The sequence below is a fragment of the Pipistrellus kuhlii genome, unplaced genomic scaffold (assembly GCF_014108245.1).
Source record: "Pipistrellus kuhlii isolate mPipKuh1 unplaced genomic scaffold, mPipKuh1.p scaffold_m20_p_94, whole genome shotgun sequence".
In the NCBI taxonomy this organism is placed as follows: Eukaryota; Metazoa; Chordata; class Mammalia; order Chiroptera; family Vespertilionidae; genus Pipistrellus; species Pipistrellus kuhlii.
Window position 1 is genome coordinate 567994 of NW_023425600.1, and position 18801 is coordinate 586794.

The window sequence follows — 18801 nt, forward strand, 5'->3', positions numbered from 1 at the left end:
CATATGCTGTTAACATAACCATGAAATGGCAACTGCCTTTTGGGCAGAATCTGTATGAATTGACCCGCAAACCTGGGCTACAGGTGCAGGTCATGCTCGACCTGAGAGTGTCTGCAGGAGGCCTGCTGAGCGCTGCACAGCGTGTCTAGCACCTGAGCACAATAACTGGGTCTTCATCAAGAATTTAGTCAAACCCCCGACACATCAGGTACATCCACCTTACGGGAAGAGGTAAGAGACGCTATGTCTTCAACTATGACCCAAATAGAACAAATAAAAACTTACCTAATCTGAAGGTCCAAAATAATTTGTCTTTTGTCCACATTTTCAGTGTATACCTTGACACCATTGATCCTGAGGGGCTGGAGTGAAAAGTGGTTTATTTTCAATGCAGGGATGGTAAAAACACAAACAACGGCGAAACAGCCAAGTGGCGAAACCACAGGTGGCACCCAGCTAAGAGGTGCGCTTTGGCACAGGCCGTGGGAATCAAACTCAGCCCCCGGCTCGCTACCAGCCAGTTCCTTCACCTGTTCTTCCATGCAGATGAGGCTATTGTGAAAGCACGGACCTGAGGTACGTGGTCTCAGGTTCGAATCCCTGTTAAGAGCACTTACCTGGGTTGTGGGGGGCCAGTTGGGGAATTCTACATGTGTCTCTCTCACATAGAAGTTTCTCAGCCCACCCTTCCACTGTCTCTGAAAAGCCATGGGAAAAAATATCCTCAGATGAGGATTAACAAAACAATGTATACACCTTAATTAAAAATGCTTTTTTGCTAAAAACATGCTGTCATTGGCGCCAATGGACTTGCTTGACTTAGGTTTGACACAAACCTTCAATTTGTAAAAAAAAAACCTCACACTATCTGCAAAGTGCAATAAAGCAAAGAGCAATATAATGAGGTATGCCTGTAATATTATTCCAGTAACAACACCTATGTATCCCCTTATCCCCTCCGCTGTGTGACTACGGTGATGCCTATAGGACTGGCACTGGAGTCTTTACTTGTTTTAAACAACTCGAGGGTAAATAAATACCTCATGCTTGTTGTCTACTTTTGAACTTTAGTGTGAGTTCACATGTCAAACTCCTTTCCAGTAGTACGGATTGTGGAAAACTGTGCAAAGGTAATTCTGACAGAGGAGTGTGGGTAGAAAGACACGCTGGAACGAAGGGAAATACCCCAGTGAACCTGAACTGGCCAAAGACAGCCCTGGACAGAGGAGGGCACCACGAGAGGCAGGATCTGGAGCAGCTGTGCCACCCACCCCAGACCTTCCCAGGGAAAGAACGGGAGAAGTGCAGCCTGTCTTTTTGATCTCCACAGCCATCTGATGTGCACACAGTGAGGATACTGAAGAAGAAACTGACCTGCTGACCCACATCAACTCTCGTGAAGCTAAAGGTGCTGAGGTGGGTGTTTGCTCCCCGCACAGCTGGCTCTATGGTTTCTCGAAACAGCTTCTCTATAAATTGGCAAATGAAAGGCCACATGTGTTTTACAGTCTGAAAGGAAAAAGAACTCATGTAAGACAAAACATTTTAATGCACAATGTACTTGAGTCATGGTAAAAATTATGCCCCTTCAGCTTATTAGAATTTTTTAAAATTAAAGGAAGGGCCTTTTTGTTATGCAAAAATAAATACAATTTAAAATTTTAAAATGTATGGCAACAATAAACTACTAATTAACTACATAATGCAGGAATTAGTTATTCTCAGCACATTTAATGATTGCTTAAAAAAATCAGAAAATGCAGTGGTTTCAACTCATTCGATCTAATAAAGAGGGAATATGCTAATTAACTGTGACACAATCACAAAGATGGTTGTGCCCATAGCCAATAAGGAGGGAGTATGCTAATTGACTGCCACGCCCTCAAAGATGGTGGCGCCCACAGCCACAAGATGGCAGTGCCCAGGCCGGCAGGGGGATTAGAGAGGGACAACCAAATGACTAAACAATAGGCTGCATGGGGTGACAAGGCTGGTGGGGGGTGGGGGGTGCGTGAGGGGTGACCAGGCTGGCAGGACGGGCATTTGGGGGCAACCAGGCCAGCAGGGGGACAGTTGGGAGCTATTTGGCTGGCATAGGGGGCAGTGAGGGGTGATTAGGCCGACAGGGGAAGACAGTTGGGGGCAATCTGGCCAGCAGCGGGGGTTAGTTAGGGGTAACCAGGCTGGCAGGGAGGGCAGTTAGGGGCTATCAGGCCGGGGGGGGGATTTGGGGGCAATTCAGCTGGCATGAGGGGCAATTAGGGGCCACTAGGCCAGCACGCAGAGCTAGTGAGGGAAAATCAGGCTGATGGGGGGTGTGATAGTGGTGGTGGTGGTGGTGATAGTTAGGGGCGAACAGGCAGGCAGGCAAGCAATTAGGAGCCAGTGGTCCAGGATTGTGAGAGGGATGTCTAGACCAGCAGTCAGACATCCCCTGAGGGGTCCCGGATTGGAAAGGGTGCAGGTTGGGCTGAGGGGATCCCCCCGCCCCACACACAAATTTCATGCACTGAGCTTCCAGTTGCTAAATAAACTGCTAGAACTGTAGAGCTTTTAATAAACATTAATGAGTTTCCCTCAATGATGGACTACCTTCCCATGCTGCAGGGGGATCCCTGTCTGCACAGCTCTGAGGATATCACATAAAACATGAGGGGACAGATCCACTTCCAACTACACTGACCTAAAGACAGAGCTTTATAAAAAATTAGGTAATTATCTATTACTAGGATTCTTGGGAGTTATTTGTTCTTCATAATGTTTTCAATATTTTTGTGTATGACTATCATAAAATAGGCCTGAGCAGTGGACAGACAATGGGGAAATAAGACAGAGGCCAGGATGCGACTATGAATAGCTATTACTTTTCTCACTGTTTAGAAAAGTCTCATTTATGACTGAGCTCTTTTGGGAGCAGAAGCCAAATCCAAAGGAGTTCACACAGTGTCACTATCCCAACTCCCAAATATGGAAGGATGCGTCCAGCCCATCCCCCCAGCGGGTGTTTGGGATACGCTCTCTTACCTTATTTAGCCATTCTGCTCTCTCAGTGTCTGGAAAGTGAACCTAAGAGGAAAGACAAGGATGTGACCGACTGCCACGTAGGCCACGGCTGCTCTCAGTGGAGGCTGCTGTTCACATACACTCTTTAAACGCCCTGCCCTGAAGCTGGGAAGGGCCGTGGAGGGGGCACTCTGCTGTGCATCCTAAGGACAGCTGCAGCAGAAGCGTGGAAGGTCAACAAATGCCCCTGCCCTCCCCCCAGCCTTGCTATCAGAGGAATTGTGTGGGGACCTGAACATCCTAACAAGCATTCAAATGGAGCCTTTCTACAGGATCGCTCTACCGGGGGCTCAGGCTGTCCAGTGTTCCAGAGACCTAGACCAAAGCCTTCAAAACCCCCTTCCCTCTGCCGTCCTTTGGTCCAACCCAGCCACTGGCATGCTGCTGTCGCCCGCGTCTCCCTCCCTTCGGCCCAGGCTGGATGAGGAACCAGAGATGGGTGGTGGCAGATGTGGCCCCTCTCCCAGAGGGGCCGAGGGCCGGTGGCCAACCTCCCATGCCTTGTCCCTCCCCTCGGCCAGCAGGCCCAGATCAGCCCGGTCCTGATTGGTCTGATCGCCAGCCAGGCCTGGGGACCCCACCCGTGCACGAATTCATGCATCGGGCCTCTAGTATTATTATAATTACCGTTTGGGCGCTACTGTAAGTCAACCCATGTGTACAGCCTCTGCATGCTGTCACTGTACACTAAACAATGTCACAGGCACACACTGTCTGACCACCTCTGCCACAGGTACAGAGAGCGGGCCACTGGACGAGAAGGCTCGAACCGTGACATTAGTTCTGGAAAACAAAACTGCCACTCTGCTTCGTCAAGAAATATCCCAAATGTCAGGAGTCCTTTGATAGAATTATAGCAAGATGAGTTTAATCTGCCACGAAAGCCTTCCTTCACCCTGTTTTCAGATCCTTTCTTCTCAGAAAATACTAGAAAGTAACAGAATGTGTCCATTTCTACCTCATCCCCAATAAACAACTGGAAACCCACGTGAAAACAATGGCTGTTCCTCAGTCTGCAGCTCCGAGGGAGCAGACACCAGAGGCCTCTCGGCCGCCCAGCGTCTCTGTGATGGACAGCCCTGTGCCCAGTGCCCAAGCGTCAGGGCAGTCTCCAGTCCTGTCAGACAGGCTGGGCGGCATGTCTGGCCAGGAAGCAGGGGTCTGTGGCCTGCTCCTCTCTGCTAACTGGTGGGAACAGCTATGCATCCTACAAGCCTCAGGGAGGCCCAGCGTCTCTGCACTTTCTGTGCACAAGGATTTCCTTCCTCCTCCAGAGAGCAAAGCGTGTTTAGAGTGGCTTTCATTTTTTTAAAAAGATTCTGTGTGTGTGTGTTTGAATATATTTTTACTGATTTCAGAGAGGAAGGGAGAGGAAGATATAAAAACATCAATGATGAGAGAACCATTGATCAGCTACCCTGTTTCCCCGAAAATAAGACAGTGTCTTATATTAATTTTTGCTCCCAAAGATGCGCTAGGTCTTATTTTCAGGGGATGTCTTATTTTTCCATGAAGAAGAATACGGTACACATTTATTGTTAAATGAAAATAAAGGAAATTTATTACCTATCTATGGTACGGTGGTACGGTAGTTGTCAACACAAACCAGACAAACTATGAATCCTACAGTATCAAGAATTTACTCATTTATTCAATGACCATCATGTCATCATCTTCTGGAACATCATCATAACAATCCAATTCCTGAATTTCCTGGTGAATTTCCTGTGACTCCATTTCTTTCTTTCTTTCTTCCTGGTGAATTTCTTGTGACTCCATTTCTTTCTTTCTTTCTTTCTTTCTTTCTTTCTTTCTTTCTTTCTTTTTTTTTTTTTTTTTAATATATTTTATTGATTTTGTACAGAGAGGAAGGGAGAGAGATAGAGAGTTAGAAACATCGATGAGAGAGAGTCATCGATCAGCTGCCTCTTGCACAGCCCCTACTGGGGATATGCCCGCAACCAAGGTGCATGCCCTTGACCGGAATCAAACCCGGGACCCTTCAGTCCCCAAGCCGACGCTCTATCCATTGAGCCAAACCGGTCTCGGTGACTCCATTTCTTTCATAATCAGTGGACCAAATCTCTCTTGTTTAGCAATAGCACTGTCTTTAAATCAGTACTTCTTGTCAAGGTAGCCTGCTCGCAGTAATTTACAATGCAACTGTCAGTGATTTTCTCCCATGAATTCATCACCCAAGTCACAACTTCTTGCAGTTTAGGTTTCACAAAGTTTCCACGCTGATTTCTCTCCATTCTATTCTCAATGTAGTCATTAATTTCCATGTGAAAATTGTCTTTGAATGGCTTGTTTATTGCAATATCAAAAGTCTGGAGATAGGCCATCATTCCTGAGGGAATCATTATCTGATCTATTTTTCTTTTGTGAAGAAATGTCTTCATGTCTTTAGCACGGTGAGTGCTGGCTGCATCCCAGATTAGCAGATCTCTTTGGCTCCCTCGCATAACAAGCGGCAACATTAAATCTACCCACTTCCTTATAACTGCTTGTGTGGCCCAGGCTTTTTCAGTTTCAAGAATAAAATGCCCAAAACACATTCAATCTTTTCCTTCTTGCCCTTAGAAATGATTAAAGGTGGGATTTTAGTGCCATCCAGACGAATTGCCAAAATACAGAAAACACGTGCACTTTCGTAAGCAGTGGAGGGAATGTACACTAAGGAGGCACCCCGCTGTTCTCAATTGTTGTTTGAGATGATTGGCCCTTAAACACTGCAGTTTCATCCATAGCAATCATGTTGGAAAGATTGTATATAGAGAAGTCAACATCATCAATAAAGGACTTGAATGCAAGTGCTCGCTTAATAACTTGAGTATCTTCCAATCTAAACAATGTTGTAGATCTTCTTAAAGACAGTTCACTTTGCTGAAGGAAATTATCCAGCCAGTGTTGTAATGCTTTGAAGTCTTTGGGTGCTATGTCAAACTGTGGTGCCATTGCAAGGGCAAATTCTTGAATCTGAGCCCTATTCACAACCAAAGCCTCTGCTCTCCTGTCAACAACCCATTCACAGATCAGGTCTTCCAGCTCGGAAAATAATGGTTGCGGACCTGATCCACACTTGCGCTTTTTAGCATTTCCCTTGTCCACTTGTTCAATGAGGTTACCATACTCTGCTCGCCATTTTCGGACCAATCGAATACTCAACATCTCTGCAGAAAGCAGTAAGATTTTGGCCCCAAGAGTCTTCTACAATTCCTTTCTTGTACTCCACAGAGCAGCTTTTTCTTTTTGCGCTCATTTCTAGGGGTAAAAAAAGAAATTGGGATATTAAGGTGGGGGGGGGGTTCACTTAAAATGACACAGGGGGATTTGAGGGGGGAATCAAAATGGCACAGGAGAATCAGAGGGGGGGGGTTTACCATTTTAGTAATCCCTTTTGATCCTCCTGTGTCATTTTGATTGCCCCCTCTGATCCTCCTGTATCATTTTAAGTGATCCTCCTCCCCCAACCCCTGTGCCACTGAACACCTTCACCAGACATCCCCCCTACCTCTTTATCAGACATTTACCCCCTGGGGCCTGCCTGGGGACTGTCACTGGGCTTGCTGGGGCCTGGATCTGGGCTGGAGCAGGGTCTGCCACTGACTGAGAACCTTCAGTCATCATGAGGGCAGCCGCGAGCATCAGGTAGTGTCACCTGAGACAGACCAGCACTCACCACCTTTGCCGAGTACCGTCCGTTCTAATCCTCCTGTTCTTCTACACCCATCTGCGAAAGTCTCCTCCTCTCTCCCGCCTTGCGCTCACTGCTCACTCTGACCTCCGCTCCGCCTCCACACAGCAGTGACGTCAGGACTCTGATTGCTAGACGCCAGTGGGGGCGGCCCTAGTGACCAGTTTCCAGTAAATTAATTTTCATTCTGAGACAGAGCCTAGGGGAGGGCCTTATTTTTGGGGGGATGCCTTATATTTCACTCAGAAGGAAACCTGTAAGTAGGTCTTATTTTTGGAGGATGTTTTATTTTCAGGGAAACAGGTACCTCCTACAGGCCGTGTGTGTGTGTGTGTGTGTGTGTGTGTGTGTGTGTGTGTGTTTAATGTTCAGGAAGCATTTTATTGCTCTTCCAAGTTTAAGAATTTTCAGACAGAAAATCAACACTTTCAGAAAACCACCCGCATGCCGTTGTTCAGCTGCTAAAGCTTGGTTTTTGCAGACACATCAGCATATTTATTTCTCTCCAGTACGAACAATCACTCCACCCATGATTGACGGATCAATCTTAACTTCCAATTTCAATATTTGGCTTTTGCTTAGGAAGCTCTTCATGACCATTTTTAATTCTGAACAAGGCTTCTTCCTCCAGTAATGAAGTAGCCACTGCATGGCATGCTCCCCAGGCTGCTGGTCGCATTCAAAAGGGGTACTGTTTTGAGCCGGCAACTTGATCAGGTTGGATGAGAGGGTGCGGCCATGTCCTTCTGGCTTTTCACTGAACACTTTACATGGATTTGTACTGGACAGCCGTTCTGGGTTCCTTCAAGATTTGTGCTGCTCTCAACAACTCCTTTCCTGCTTGCTCCAGTTCATTCTGTTGGCTGCAGTAGAATAAAGAGCAGTGGCCTAGTGCCCTTTGCTAGCGCATGACTCAACAGGTGGTCTCACAAATCTGGCAAACGGCTGATCACAGATGTGCTGAAGCATCACACCTGCTGGGGGAGCCCAGACACTGCTGGGGAGTCTGGACACTGCTGTAAGGAAAGGGAGCTGGACATTGCTGGGGGAGCCTGGACACTGCCGGGGGAGCCTGGATGCTGCCAGGGGAGCCGGACACTGCTGGGGGAAAGAGGGCTGGACATTGCTGGGGGAGCCTGAGCACTGCGTGGGGGGTTGGGGTCATACCCAAGCTGGAAGAACAGCCTTGGTTGCTCTGAAGAACTGGGTTCTTGTTCACTTCTGAAAGCCCATAATGGATATCCTAAGTGCTGTGCCTCCAACAGAGAAAGCTTTGACTAACCCAGATTTTCTACCCACTTCAAATCCATCAAGGCTCATAGACTGGGGTCTTGTCTGGGAGCCCACATACAGAAACTGTGTATGTGAACAGCTTGGAGACCAACCATTAGATTTTTCAATAGAGTCAGAAACCATGAAGGTTAAAGTCATGGTATCAAGGGGTCAGTAAGGCTGAGCTCTTCAAAGCCTCTCGCGTAAAAGGGGAAGGAGAAGATGCGGAAGGCGACACCTGTTCCTTGCAGGGCCAGAGTCCAGCTTCCTGGAACACCCAACTCCACTGCGTGCAAAAATAAAAGGGGCGACCGATTCCTGAGTGTACCGCAGGCATGTGCAGGTCTGTCACATCCATTCCTGACTATGTGCACACAGGAACTAACAGTGTCCACATTCCCAGAACACCTCAGCGCAGAATGGGATGAAGGCCAGACGGTGTGCCCATGGTCTCGACCACTTTTCACTGAGGACGAGGCAAGGCTGTGGAGACAGACAGTTCACAGAGCCCAACATGTTCTCACAGGGACTCGCCAATCAAAGAGCGAAGCCTGAAGCTCAGATGACATGCCTTAAATTGTACGAGGTTCTGGTGACAGCCAGAAGTAGGAAATCCTGTTTAATGGTCATCTATTATTTACATAGACTCCAGAGGTTAAATGCAGTACAAGTCCTGAAAGAACTGATAAAAACCAGCAAACATAATAGCAATTCACACTGAAACACTTATCAGACCCAGTCTCTCACCCAAGACTACGAGAAGGATTTCAAGACTGGTTTTACTTAACATCCACACCCCTTCCCAATAAAGGGCTATGATGAGTAGAACTATCCAAATTCCATATGCGTCCACCCTGGGCCCAGCATCCCCCCTCTCAGAATGTGCCCTCGCAGCAGACTGCCACCACGTGAAAGGCGTGCTGCGGCCGGCACCGCATTTCCCAGGATCGCCTGGACGATGCTGTGGAAGAATTTCCAGGGCCTGTTTTAAAGTGAAAATACAAAATGGGGAAAACCATGTACAATTGGCTAAAGTCCAGTAGTCAGCAAACTCCTTAGTCAACAGAGCCAAATACCAACAGTACGACTGAAATTTCTTTGGAGAGCCAATTTTTTTAAACTTAAACTTCTTCTAACGCCACTTCTTCAAAATAGACTCGCCAGGTCGTGGTATTTTGTGGAAGAGCCACACTCAAGGAGCCAAAGAGCCACATGTGCTCGAGAAACGCAGTTTGCCGACCAAGGAGCTATCTCCTCACAAGAGGAGAAGAGGGTGTGTGTGTGTGTTAATATATGCTTGTAATTTCTTAAAATAAAAAATTAACAAAAACTTAAAAACCCTGTTTACCTTGGGGAGGGAGAGGACCTGGAGGAGATAGTCTGTAAGTCAGGGGGTGGAATCTAGTGGCCTCACCTCACACTGATCTCCCAGTGCCACCGAAAGAGTGTGTGGAAACTGAAGTGAACTGTTACCAAATCTTAATTTTGCGCCATGATGTTTAAAATCAGCTTCTCACCAATATATATGCATAAACATCAACTAAGTTCCACAAAGCAGAATTTAAAGCACTAAAAACATCTCAAAGACTGGGATATACAGGAGAAATAGAAAATAATTTTCTAAATCATGTAGAAATGCATGAACACTTATCACTTGGTTTCAAATCTTAACCTTTCAACTAAAAAAAGAAACAAAAAACCCCACTAAATATCCCTTGTAAGGCCTCTTATAAAACAAGTTTTCGTATTTATTTATATTGGCTCCATAAAGGCGAAGTAATCAGCATGACTGTTCAACTTTTGGTTATATTTTAAGAGTTGACACTACCCAAGAAATCTTTTAAGTCTTATCTTTAAAAAGAACAAAGGCATACTTGGGATTCTAATATGCTGATATTACCAAAGTTGTTTTGCTTAAAAAAAAATTAATTAAACATGCAAAGACAGAACATTAACTGTATGCCAGGAACTCTACATGCAATGTCTTGTTTCATCCTCACAACAACCCTCTGAACAATTAGCAGCTCATCTGACAGGGAATTAAATACACCTGTTCAAAGTCACAGGGAAATACGGGATCAGGCCCAGAGGCTCTAAGCCCCGTTAAACCTTGCTGAGGTACAGAGGAGGAAACAAACTTACATTAAGTAATGTTTTCTAATTAAGCCTTGTTTGCCATTTCGGAACACTAAAAGGTAGTATGGGGTGACATGTAAAGTTACATTTTTCACACAACACCCCCTGAAAACGAAGCCCACAGCTTTGTGTGGACTGAGCTGAACCCCTCCCGCTGCAGGACAGCCTGCAGCACAGACTGGCGCTGTCCACCATGCCTCCATTAGCAACATCTAGGAACAGGCAATCCGTGCCTGGGAAAGCATGAAGACACATTATCTTTTACACCTGAAGCATTAATGATTGAATGCCTTCAAAAGAAAAATGGATACAACGGTCACTTTAGACACAAATGTCATTAAACCTCAAATAATAAAGTGGTCTAACCGTTCATTTATTCTTACTTTTCCTTGTTCCAAGAAGGATCTGAGCTCTGCTCATGTCTGCATCGTTCTTTAGGTGCTCATCCGAGAAAAATAAAGGAGGAGCTGGTTTGGCTCAGAGATTAGTGGCCCGAGGACTGAAGGGTCTCAGGTTCCATCCCATTGAGGGTTACTGCTTGATCCCCGTGCCTAAGGCAGCCAACTGTCTCTCCCACATCAATGTTTCTCCCTGTCTCTCCCCTTCCCTGAAGAAAGGGAGGAGTAACCAAAACAAACCAATACCACTTCTTAGGGGAACAAATGCCTGCTCCCTGGGGAAGAATTCTTTCACATCTTGGGGGAAGGAAGGAGGAATTCAATTCACCTGAGACAGCAATTTTGAGTGTGTCCCCTAGGCCTGGGGGTGGGCTTGGGGGGTCCCCACTAGCACAGCCCCACCTGCCAGCTGGGCTGAGGGCCTCCTCACCAGCCGCCCAGTACACGGAGGGAGGACTGTCCCCTCATCATCAACCCCAGACACCACCTTCCTGCACCACGCGGGAGTTGTGCCCAAGTCCACGTGGACTTACATGGCAGGATGAGCTGCCACTGCTCACTGCTGCCCTGGGTCCTTCCACGTTCAGGACACAGTCCAGCGAGGGGAGAAGCAGGGAAGGGAATGGCAAGGGCATGTCCCCAGAGGAGAGCGCGTGCTGGGTCCCTCGTCTGGAGGGTTTCTCTCTCCTGCAGGCGGGACATGAGGGGAGGGCTGGGGAGGCTGCAGCAGAACATGCACCAGCTTCCCAGGGGTGCTCTCTCAAGGTCAGTGCCAGGGCAGGGCCTCGCTACTCACTGCCACCGGGTTCTGCTCCTTTCTGGTCCCGGAACTGAAATACCACTGAGGCCCAGACCTTCTCTCGGGAGGTGACCTGTACCTGCTGTATTGCGGGCCAGTGTGTCCAGCTGCCTTCTGTTCCCCCATTCCTCTTGTCCTGGCTCACGGTGCCTGGGATCAATGAGACACCTACAGCCCTCCGCACGGTGCTTCCAAGCACAGACACAGGATCACGGAGTGTGGCTTGCTGAGGTAAGGTCGAGTGGGCCCGGAGAAAGTCATTACAATTTCCTCATCTTGTGTACTTGTGCACATTAAATACTGATAGTGGCCCAAACCCTCACATACAAGGACTGTTTTAAGTTCTGGCTCTAAGCCATTGGCGCTGTGCATGCGACCTCTCTGGCACACAGGGCAGAGCTCTGAGACTCCCACAGGCTCGCTGTTCCAGAGCATCAGGAGAAAAGGACGCAAATGTAAAAGGACATAAATGTGCGCCCTCTGACCTTTTCATACTTAAACTTCTTTAACCCATTTCCCACAGGAGTAATGTAAGCCATCTCTCTCTTTCCTCAAAACCCCCAGTCCCAGTCTGCCCCTCACCTTTTCCATAGCTTCAGAGTATAAGGAAAGAGGAAAAACAGGGTCAGGAAATCTCAACACCATGCTTTTCCCTAAGACACTGGGATGCTTTCTCCTAACAGCTGCTAGAGAGAAGAAACTATTCAAGATTTAAAGGGTGGGAGAGAATGTCTCTCTCAGAACCTGTCAATCCTAGTCAGATTACTGCTTTGTAAGGCCAAAAGAAATTGCACAAAATAAGTAGGTTTCTCTATTTCAAGTCTACATAAAAGTAGATAATCAATTCACAAGTAAATAAAGCAATTAATCTTTTTCAAAATCCAGTTATCATTTCCTCAATGGTGTGTGCCTGCCTCGCCGGAACAGACTGCTGTACCTGGGAGGACACAGCATAGCAACGGGAGCAAAGAGCCTGAGAGGGCCAGTGCTGCAAACCGTCTGGCTGAGGCTCTCCTGCTGGGAACACTGACACAGCTCCCAGGTGCTTTCTGTGCGAGAGAAAAACAAGAACTCCACTGGGAATCCGAAGCAGCACTAGCATCCCCGCAGTCTTTATCTGAGGCCACAAGTGACCAGACACGACCTCTCCTTTAGGCGCTGACCACAGCTACCAGTTAGGGTGAATGTGATGCTGTCTCCTGTCATCTCAAACCAACATCAAAATCAGAACTGGCTGCTGACAGGAGAGCTGGCTGAGCAGCGAGAGCCGCAGAGGGCACGTGCGCAGGTGCTGCTCTGTCAAACACTGCCTGGAGGGCGTTCAACGTCAACAATCACTGCTGTCTCCTGGTGGGGTGATGACCCCCCATTTCTGTCACTTGGGAAGGAGTAAAATAAACATTAAAAACTAGGGCGTATTTATCCCAGCATATCTCCTAAAAGTAGCAGAGCAGTCTGAATTATCTGAAAAGCAATAGTTTCTAGCTCTCTAAAAGAACGGACATGCCTGGACATGCCTAAGGAATTGTACGGAGGCCTGCTGTAATTGCAGACAATGTATCTGCGATGCTGGACGTACTGTCACCCATCACTTGTCTTTGAAGGGTGGTTCAAGTTTCGGTGCATGTGTGGAAGGAGCTTAAGCCAGGACTAACATTCAGTGGCACAGTAAACACAGGGACACATCTTTGCCCGACAGAACCATCGACAACTCTGATCACAATATTAAGGTCAAGAGACTCACTACCTTACTAACGATGCACGTCTACAGATATTTTTCAAAGACTGAAGCATATTTTTTAAATTCTAAAGTCACTTAGACATTCTGTAACTGCTAAAAGAAAGAAAACTCATATAATTATTAGACAGTCTTGATTTAAAGGTGAGGTTCTGGCATAAGTTCCATCGATCTCACAAGTTAAAATGAGTCCAAGAACAGGAACTCTGTCTTCTCATCTCCTTTACTAAAACACGTAAGACAATCTGGTCATTTGTCATGAATCCAAATCAAAATGCTACTATTCAAATTTCCATACTTAGGTTTTAATTGCAACGAATTAGATTAGTGATTTTCAATCTTTTTCATCTCATGATACAAATAAGCAAATCACTAAAATTCTGTAACACATTGAAAAACATACTTTCTGCTGAAACCGGTTTGGCTCAGTGGTGGAGCGTCGGTCTGCGGACTGAAAGGTCCCAGGTTCGATTCCGGTCAGGGGCATGTGCGTTGGTTGTGGGCATATCTCCAGTAGGGGGTGTGCAAAAGGCAGCTGGTCAATATTTCTCTCTCATCAACATTTCTAGCTCTCTCTCTCTCTCTCCCTTCCTCTCTGTAAAAAACCAATAAAATATATTTTTAAAAAATTAAAAAAAAGAAAAACATACTTTCTGCCAATATGATCAAAAAGAGAAAAAAGAAAAAGAAAAAGGCATTATTTTGACTGATTTACAAAATAATAATAATAATAATAGTAATTACCTATCCTTTTGGCTCCCAAAAAATCAGGTGCCTATACTTGAGTAAGGATTTCTGGGACCAAGAATTAACCAATTAGATACAACCTTATTACATGATGTAACCAATAAGATGCAACAGGCGGTGACTCTGTGGTTAAGGGCAGGAGGAAAGGGTATTGGCAGAGAGGCGGTTGTGCTCCGAGACCTCAGTGATGCAGAGCACAGCAGCCAGCAACAGACTTGGCTGCACATTCTGTGGCAACTGAAGCGAGACGAGAACTCTACAGCACTGCACGGGGGTTCCAGTTCCTGATCTCACAAGCTTAGTTCTGAAGACGTCACTCTCTCTCCTCCTCCAACGACCAGACACTCCATCCCACCACTCACGCCCAGGGCGGACTCCCTGGGACTGGGAGGGCTGCAAGTCTGGGCACAGCCACTCCTCAGCCCTGGGTTCTGAGTAAGTCCCGAGCCTCTGCAATACTGGCACATGGCCCTGGTTTCCCAATCCTAGGAGAATGTCATGCCCTTCTACTCTTAAATGTCCGCACACATGTCTCCATGCACCCCTCAGGCTACGGTGAGGGGAGGGCGTGTCTGAAAGAGCACACTGAGGCGGCAGGACCTCTATAGCGCACAGATCTTTCAACGCGGGAAGGAACTCATGGAGGCAGCTGCAAACCATTTAACAAAACATAAATCCAAAAGATCACAAACAGTGCATTCTAACATCATGCTATATTCAAATGTATCTAAAATAAAACAAACCAACTTCTCAAATAGATATAAGTATGTACTGCTAACCTTGAATTAAAGGTAAGGGTTAACCCACAAATTTAGGCTATTTATATCTACAAAGCATGATTTCTTTTGCTATTCAATTAGAATTTGTTTGTTTAGCCAATAATGTTTAAAGTAACATTAGGTCTAATGTAAAATATTTACTTACTTTTTAATTCCTAAGCCCACCCCTTAAATATTTTCTAAAATGTAAATGTCTCCAAATTTAAGTTGGAACAATAAATTTTTTTTGAGAGAGGAAAACACAGACACATCTATTTGTTGTTCCAATTATTTATGCACTCATTAGTTGATTCTTGCAAATGCTCTGACCGGGTATTGAATCCGCAGCCTTGAAGTGTCGGATAGATGCTCTAACCCAGTGGTCGGCAAACTGTGGCTCGTGAGCCACATGCGGCTCTCTGGCCCCTTGAGTGTGGCTCTTCCACAAAACACCACGTGCAGCGCGCATGTACAATGTGATTGAAACTTCATAGCTCATGTGCAGAAGTCGGTTTTCGGCTCTCAAAAGAAATTTCAATCATTGTACTGTTGATATTTGGCTCTGTTGACTAATGAGTTTGCAGACCACTGCTCTAACCAAATGAAGTACAAAGCCAGGGCCGTATAATCATTTTTAATAGTTTTAGCTGGAAGCCGAGACCGGTTTGGCTCAGTGGATAGAGCATCGGCCTGCGGACTGAAAGGTCCTGGGTTCGATTCCGGTCAAGGGCATGTACCTTGGTTGCGGGCACATCCCCGGTAGGGGGTGTGCAAGAGGCAGCTGATCGATGATTCTCTCTTATTGATGTTTCTGACTCTCTATCCCTCTCTCTTCCTCTCTGTGAAAAATCAATAAAATATATTAAAAAAAAAAAAAAGATTTGCTCAAAGAAAAAGGTCACAACTTTAAAAAAAAATTTTTAGCTGGAATTCTATAGGCAAGAAGGTATGTGTGGCTTTATCTGAACTATAGTTGGTCACCCTTTTCACTTCTTTATTTTTTAAAAAAATCCAATGCCTACATTTTTAACAGTGCTATTAAGATATAATTCAAGTATCATACAACTCCCTCATTTAAAGCATACAATTAGTTTTTAGGATAGCCCTGACCAGTTTGGCTCAATGGATGGAGCATCAGCCTGTGGACTGAGGGGTCCCAGGTTCAATTCTGGTCAAGGGCATGTATTGTACCTTGGTTGCGGGCACATCCCCAGCGGGGAGTGTGCAGGAGGCAGCTGATGGATGTTTGTCTCTCATTGATGTTTCTGACTATTCCTCTCCCTTCCTCTTTGTAAAAATCAATAAAATATATATATATTTAAGAATAGTTTTGCTGAAATCAGTTTGCCTCAGTGGATCAAGTGTTAGCCTGTGGACTGAAAGGTCCCGGGTTCGCCGAAACCGGTTTGGCTCAGTGGATAGAGCGTCGGACTGCAGACTGAAAGGTCCCGGGTTCGATTCCGGTCAAGGGCATGTACCTAGGTTGCGGGCGCATTTCCAATGGGGGATGTGCAGGAGGCAGCTGATCGATGTTTCTCTCTCATCGATGTTTCTAACTATCTATACCTTTCCTTCCTTCTCTGTAAAAATCAATAAAATATATTAAAAATAAAAATAAAATAAAATCCTACCTAATAAGAGAGTAATATGTAAATTAACCATCACTCCACTACACTCACAAGCCACACCCACCAGCCAATCAGAGTGAGTATGCAAATAAACCCAACCAAGATGGCTATGGCCACAGAGAACAGGAGGGAGGCTGGGGTTTCCCAGGCAACAGGAACATTCTCCAGACCCAGGCTGCTCCTAGCCTGTAGGCTCATAGGCCCTGAGTGGCAGGGGTCCCAGAACACCCCCTGGCCACTCTGAGCCTATGAGTGCAGCCACTTGGGAATGCTCCAGCACCAAGTTGTGGTTTGGGTCCACACCCCCAGCCTGGGTCTCAGGCTGGCAGCAGCACCAGCACCCATGCAGAGACCCCCTCCGGCCCAGCCTGGGTTCTCAGCCACTGAGTCACACCAGCCAGGCAGATATGGAGGAATCTTAAATGTTTCATTTTAAAAAATATATATTTTATTGATTTTATATAAAGAGGAAGGGAGAGAGATACAGAGTTAGAAACATCGATGAGAGTCATTGATCAACTGCCTCTTGCACACCTCCTAGTGGGTATACGCCCACAACCAAGGTACATGCCCTTGACCGGAATCGAACCCAGGACCCTTCAGTCCCCAAGCCGACGCTCTATCCATGAGCCAAACCAGTTTCGGCTTAAATGTTTCATTTTTATATATATATTTTATTGATGTTTTACAGAGAGGAAGGTAAAGGGATAGAGAGCTAGAAACACGATGAGAAAGAAATATCGATCAGCTGCCTTCTGCACAGTCCCCACTGGGTATATATGCCCCCAACCAAGGTACATAGCCTTGACCGGAATTAAACCTGGGACCCTTGAGTCTGCAGGACTTTGCTCCATCACTGATCCAAACCAGTTAGGGCTGTCCAATATGTTAAAGAAAAAACCCCTATCTAATAAAGAGGGAATATGCAGGGGAGGGCATTTGGGAATGACTGGGCTGTCAAGGGAGGGCAATTGGGGACGATCAGGCCAGCAGGAGAGCAGTTAGGTGTTGATCAGGCTGGCAGGGAAGGGCAGTTGGGGGGGACCAGGCCTGCAGGGGAGGGCAGTTGGGGGCGATCAGGCCAGCGGCAAGGACAGTTAGGGGTGACCAGACTGGCAGGGGAGGGCAGTTAGGGGTAACCAGGCCAGCAGGGAAGGGCAGTTAGGGCAATCGGGTGGCTGGGGAGCAGTTAGGTGTTGATCAGGCTGGCAGGCAGAAGCAGGTAGGGGCAATCAGGCAGAGGCAGGCAAGAGGTTGGGAGCCAGCAGTCCTGGATTTTGAGAGGGATGTCCAATCGCCCATTTACATTATTTGTGTAAGAACTAGGTAGTTGGACATTTCTCACGGGGTCCCAGATTGGAGAGGGTGCAGGCTGGACTGAGGGGCACCCCCTCCCCGTGCACAAATTTTGTGCACTGGGCCTCTAGTATATTTATAAAATATATTTATCTAGTATATTTTATAAAATAAAATACTAGAGGCCCGGTGCACAATCAGGGCCTAATCAGTGCCAGGCCAGCAGGCCCCACTCCAGATTGGGGTTGGGGGACAACTGGGGTCAGGGCCGGCTGTTGGCAGGGGCTGTGGTTGCTGGGCCAGCAGGCCCCACCTGATTGATTGGGGGGGGCAATGGGGGGCGACAGGGAGAGGGGCTGAAGGTTGGCCAGTCGGCCCCACAACTGATCAAGCCCTTCCTTGGCTGCAGTGGGCGTCATAGTGACCAGTTGTTTTGGCCGGTTGTTCTGGCTGTTACAGCCTTCTGGTCGCTGGCTTTTTATATATATAGGTAATTAATGCAGTATGTTAATTTAATATAAATATGTTACATGTGTTTAACTCATATTTATTTAAATTATTTATAGTTCGGTCCTAGCTCTATATTCTCCGATCTTGAAAAGTAAAGTGAGGCAGATATTGACTGCTTTATTCGTTTCTACCTTAATGAAGCATTTAAACCCCACAACACAAGCATTGCTATACTCAGTCACTCCCTCTCTGAACTGCAGCAGCAGCGTGTGTGTGAACAAGAATCCAAAGAGCATCCGTGTCCCCTCCACAGCCTTGAGGAGGTCTCTAACCTTTTCTCAGAGCACAATATCACTCTGGGATCTAAGTGGTAAAATTGCAACCACAGTTTAAAAGAGCTAAACTGGTTCTTGATTTAGCTACAACAAATACTGTGTCTTCACAAAATTTCCATAAAGTGTAAGTCAATGTTTAACATTGAGAATAAAAGCAAATATTTGTCCTATTATATGAGACCAGAGTACATTCTTTTGTTTTGTTATTTTGGTTCTTAGACTATCCATATTCAATGTTGGCTGGTGTTAAATTCTCCTGAACATCCCAGGATGAGGATAAGAGAGCTCCCTCCAAAGAAGAGCTGGTACATGTATAGAAGAAGTGTCAGATAATGAAACCAACTGTCCGGACAACTGAGGAACAGGACAGGTTTGGGTCTCTACTTATCTGCAGCCATAGAATTAGCATTTATTGGCAGCAGAAAAAAAAAACAGGAAAGGGGCAGAATGCACCCTACCAAATTCTAATTTTTCAACTAAATGA

At 46.3% G+C, this 18801-nt stretch overlaps 1 protein-coding gene across 2 annotated transcripts in view; it reads right to left on the reverse strand.

The window, feature by feature from the left end:
- ESYT2 (extended synaptotagmin 2) overlaps positions 1-18801 on the reverse strand; it is a 67278-nt gene that overhangs the window by 45566 nt on the left and 2911 nt on the right. For both annotated transcript variants that reach the window (XM_036428854.2, XM_036428853.2), the window contains exons 2-4: positions 3025-3066; positions 1375-1509; positions 286-362 (exon numbers count right to left, since the gene is read on the reverse strand). In XM_036428854.2, coding sequence (XP_036284747.1) covers positions 286-362; positions 1375-1509; positions 3025-3066 — 254 coding nt within the window. The remainder of the gene's footprint in view (positions 1-285; positions 363-1374; positions 1510-3024; positions 3067-18801) is intronic.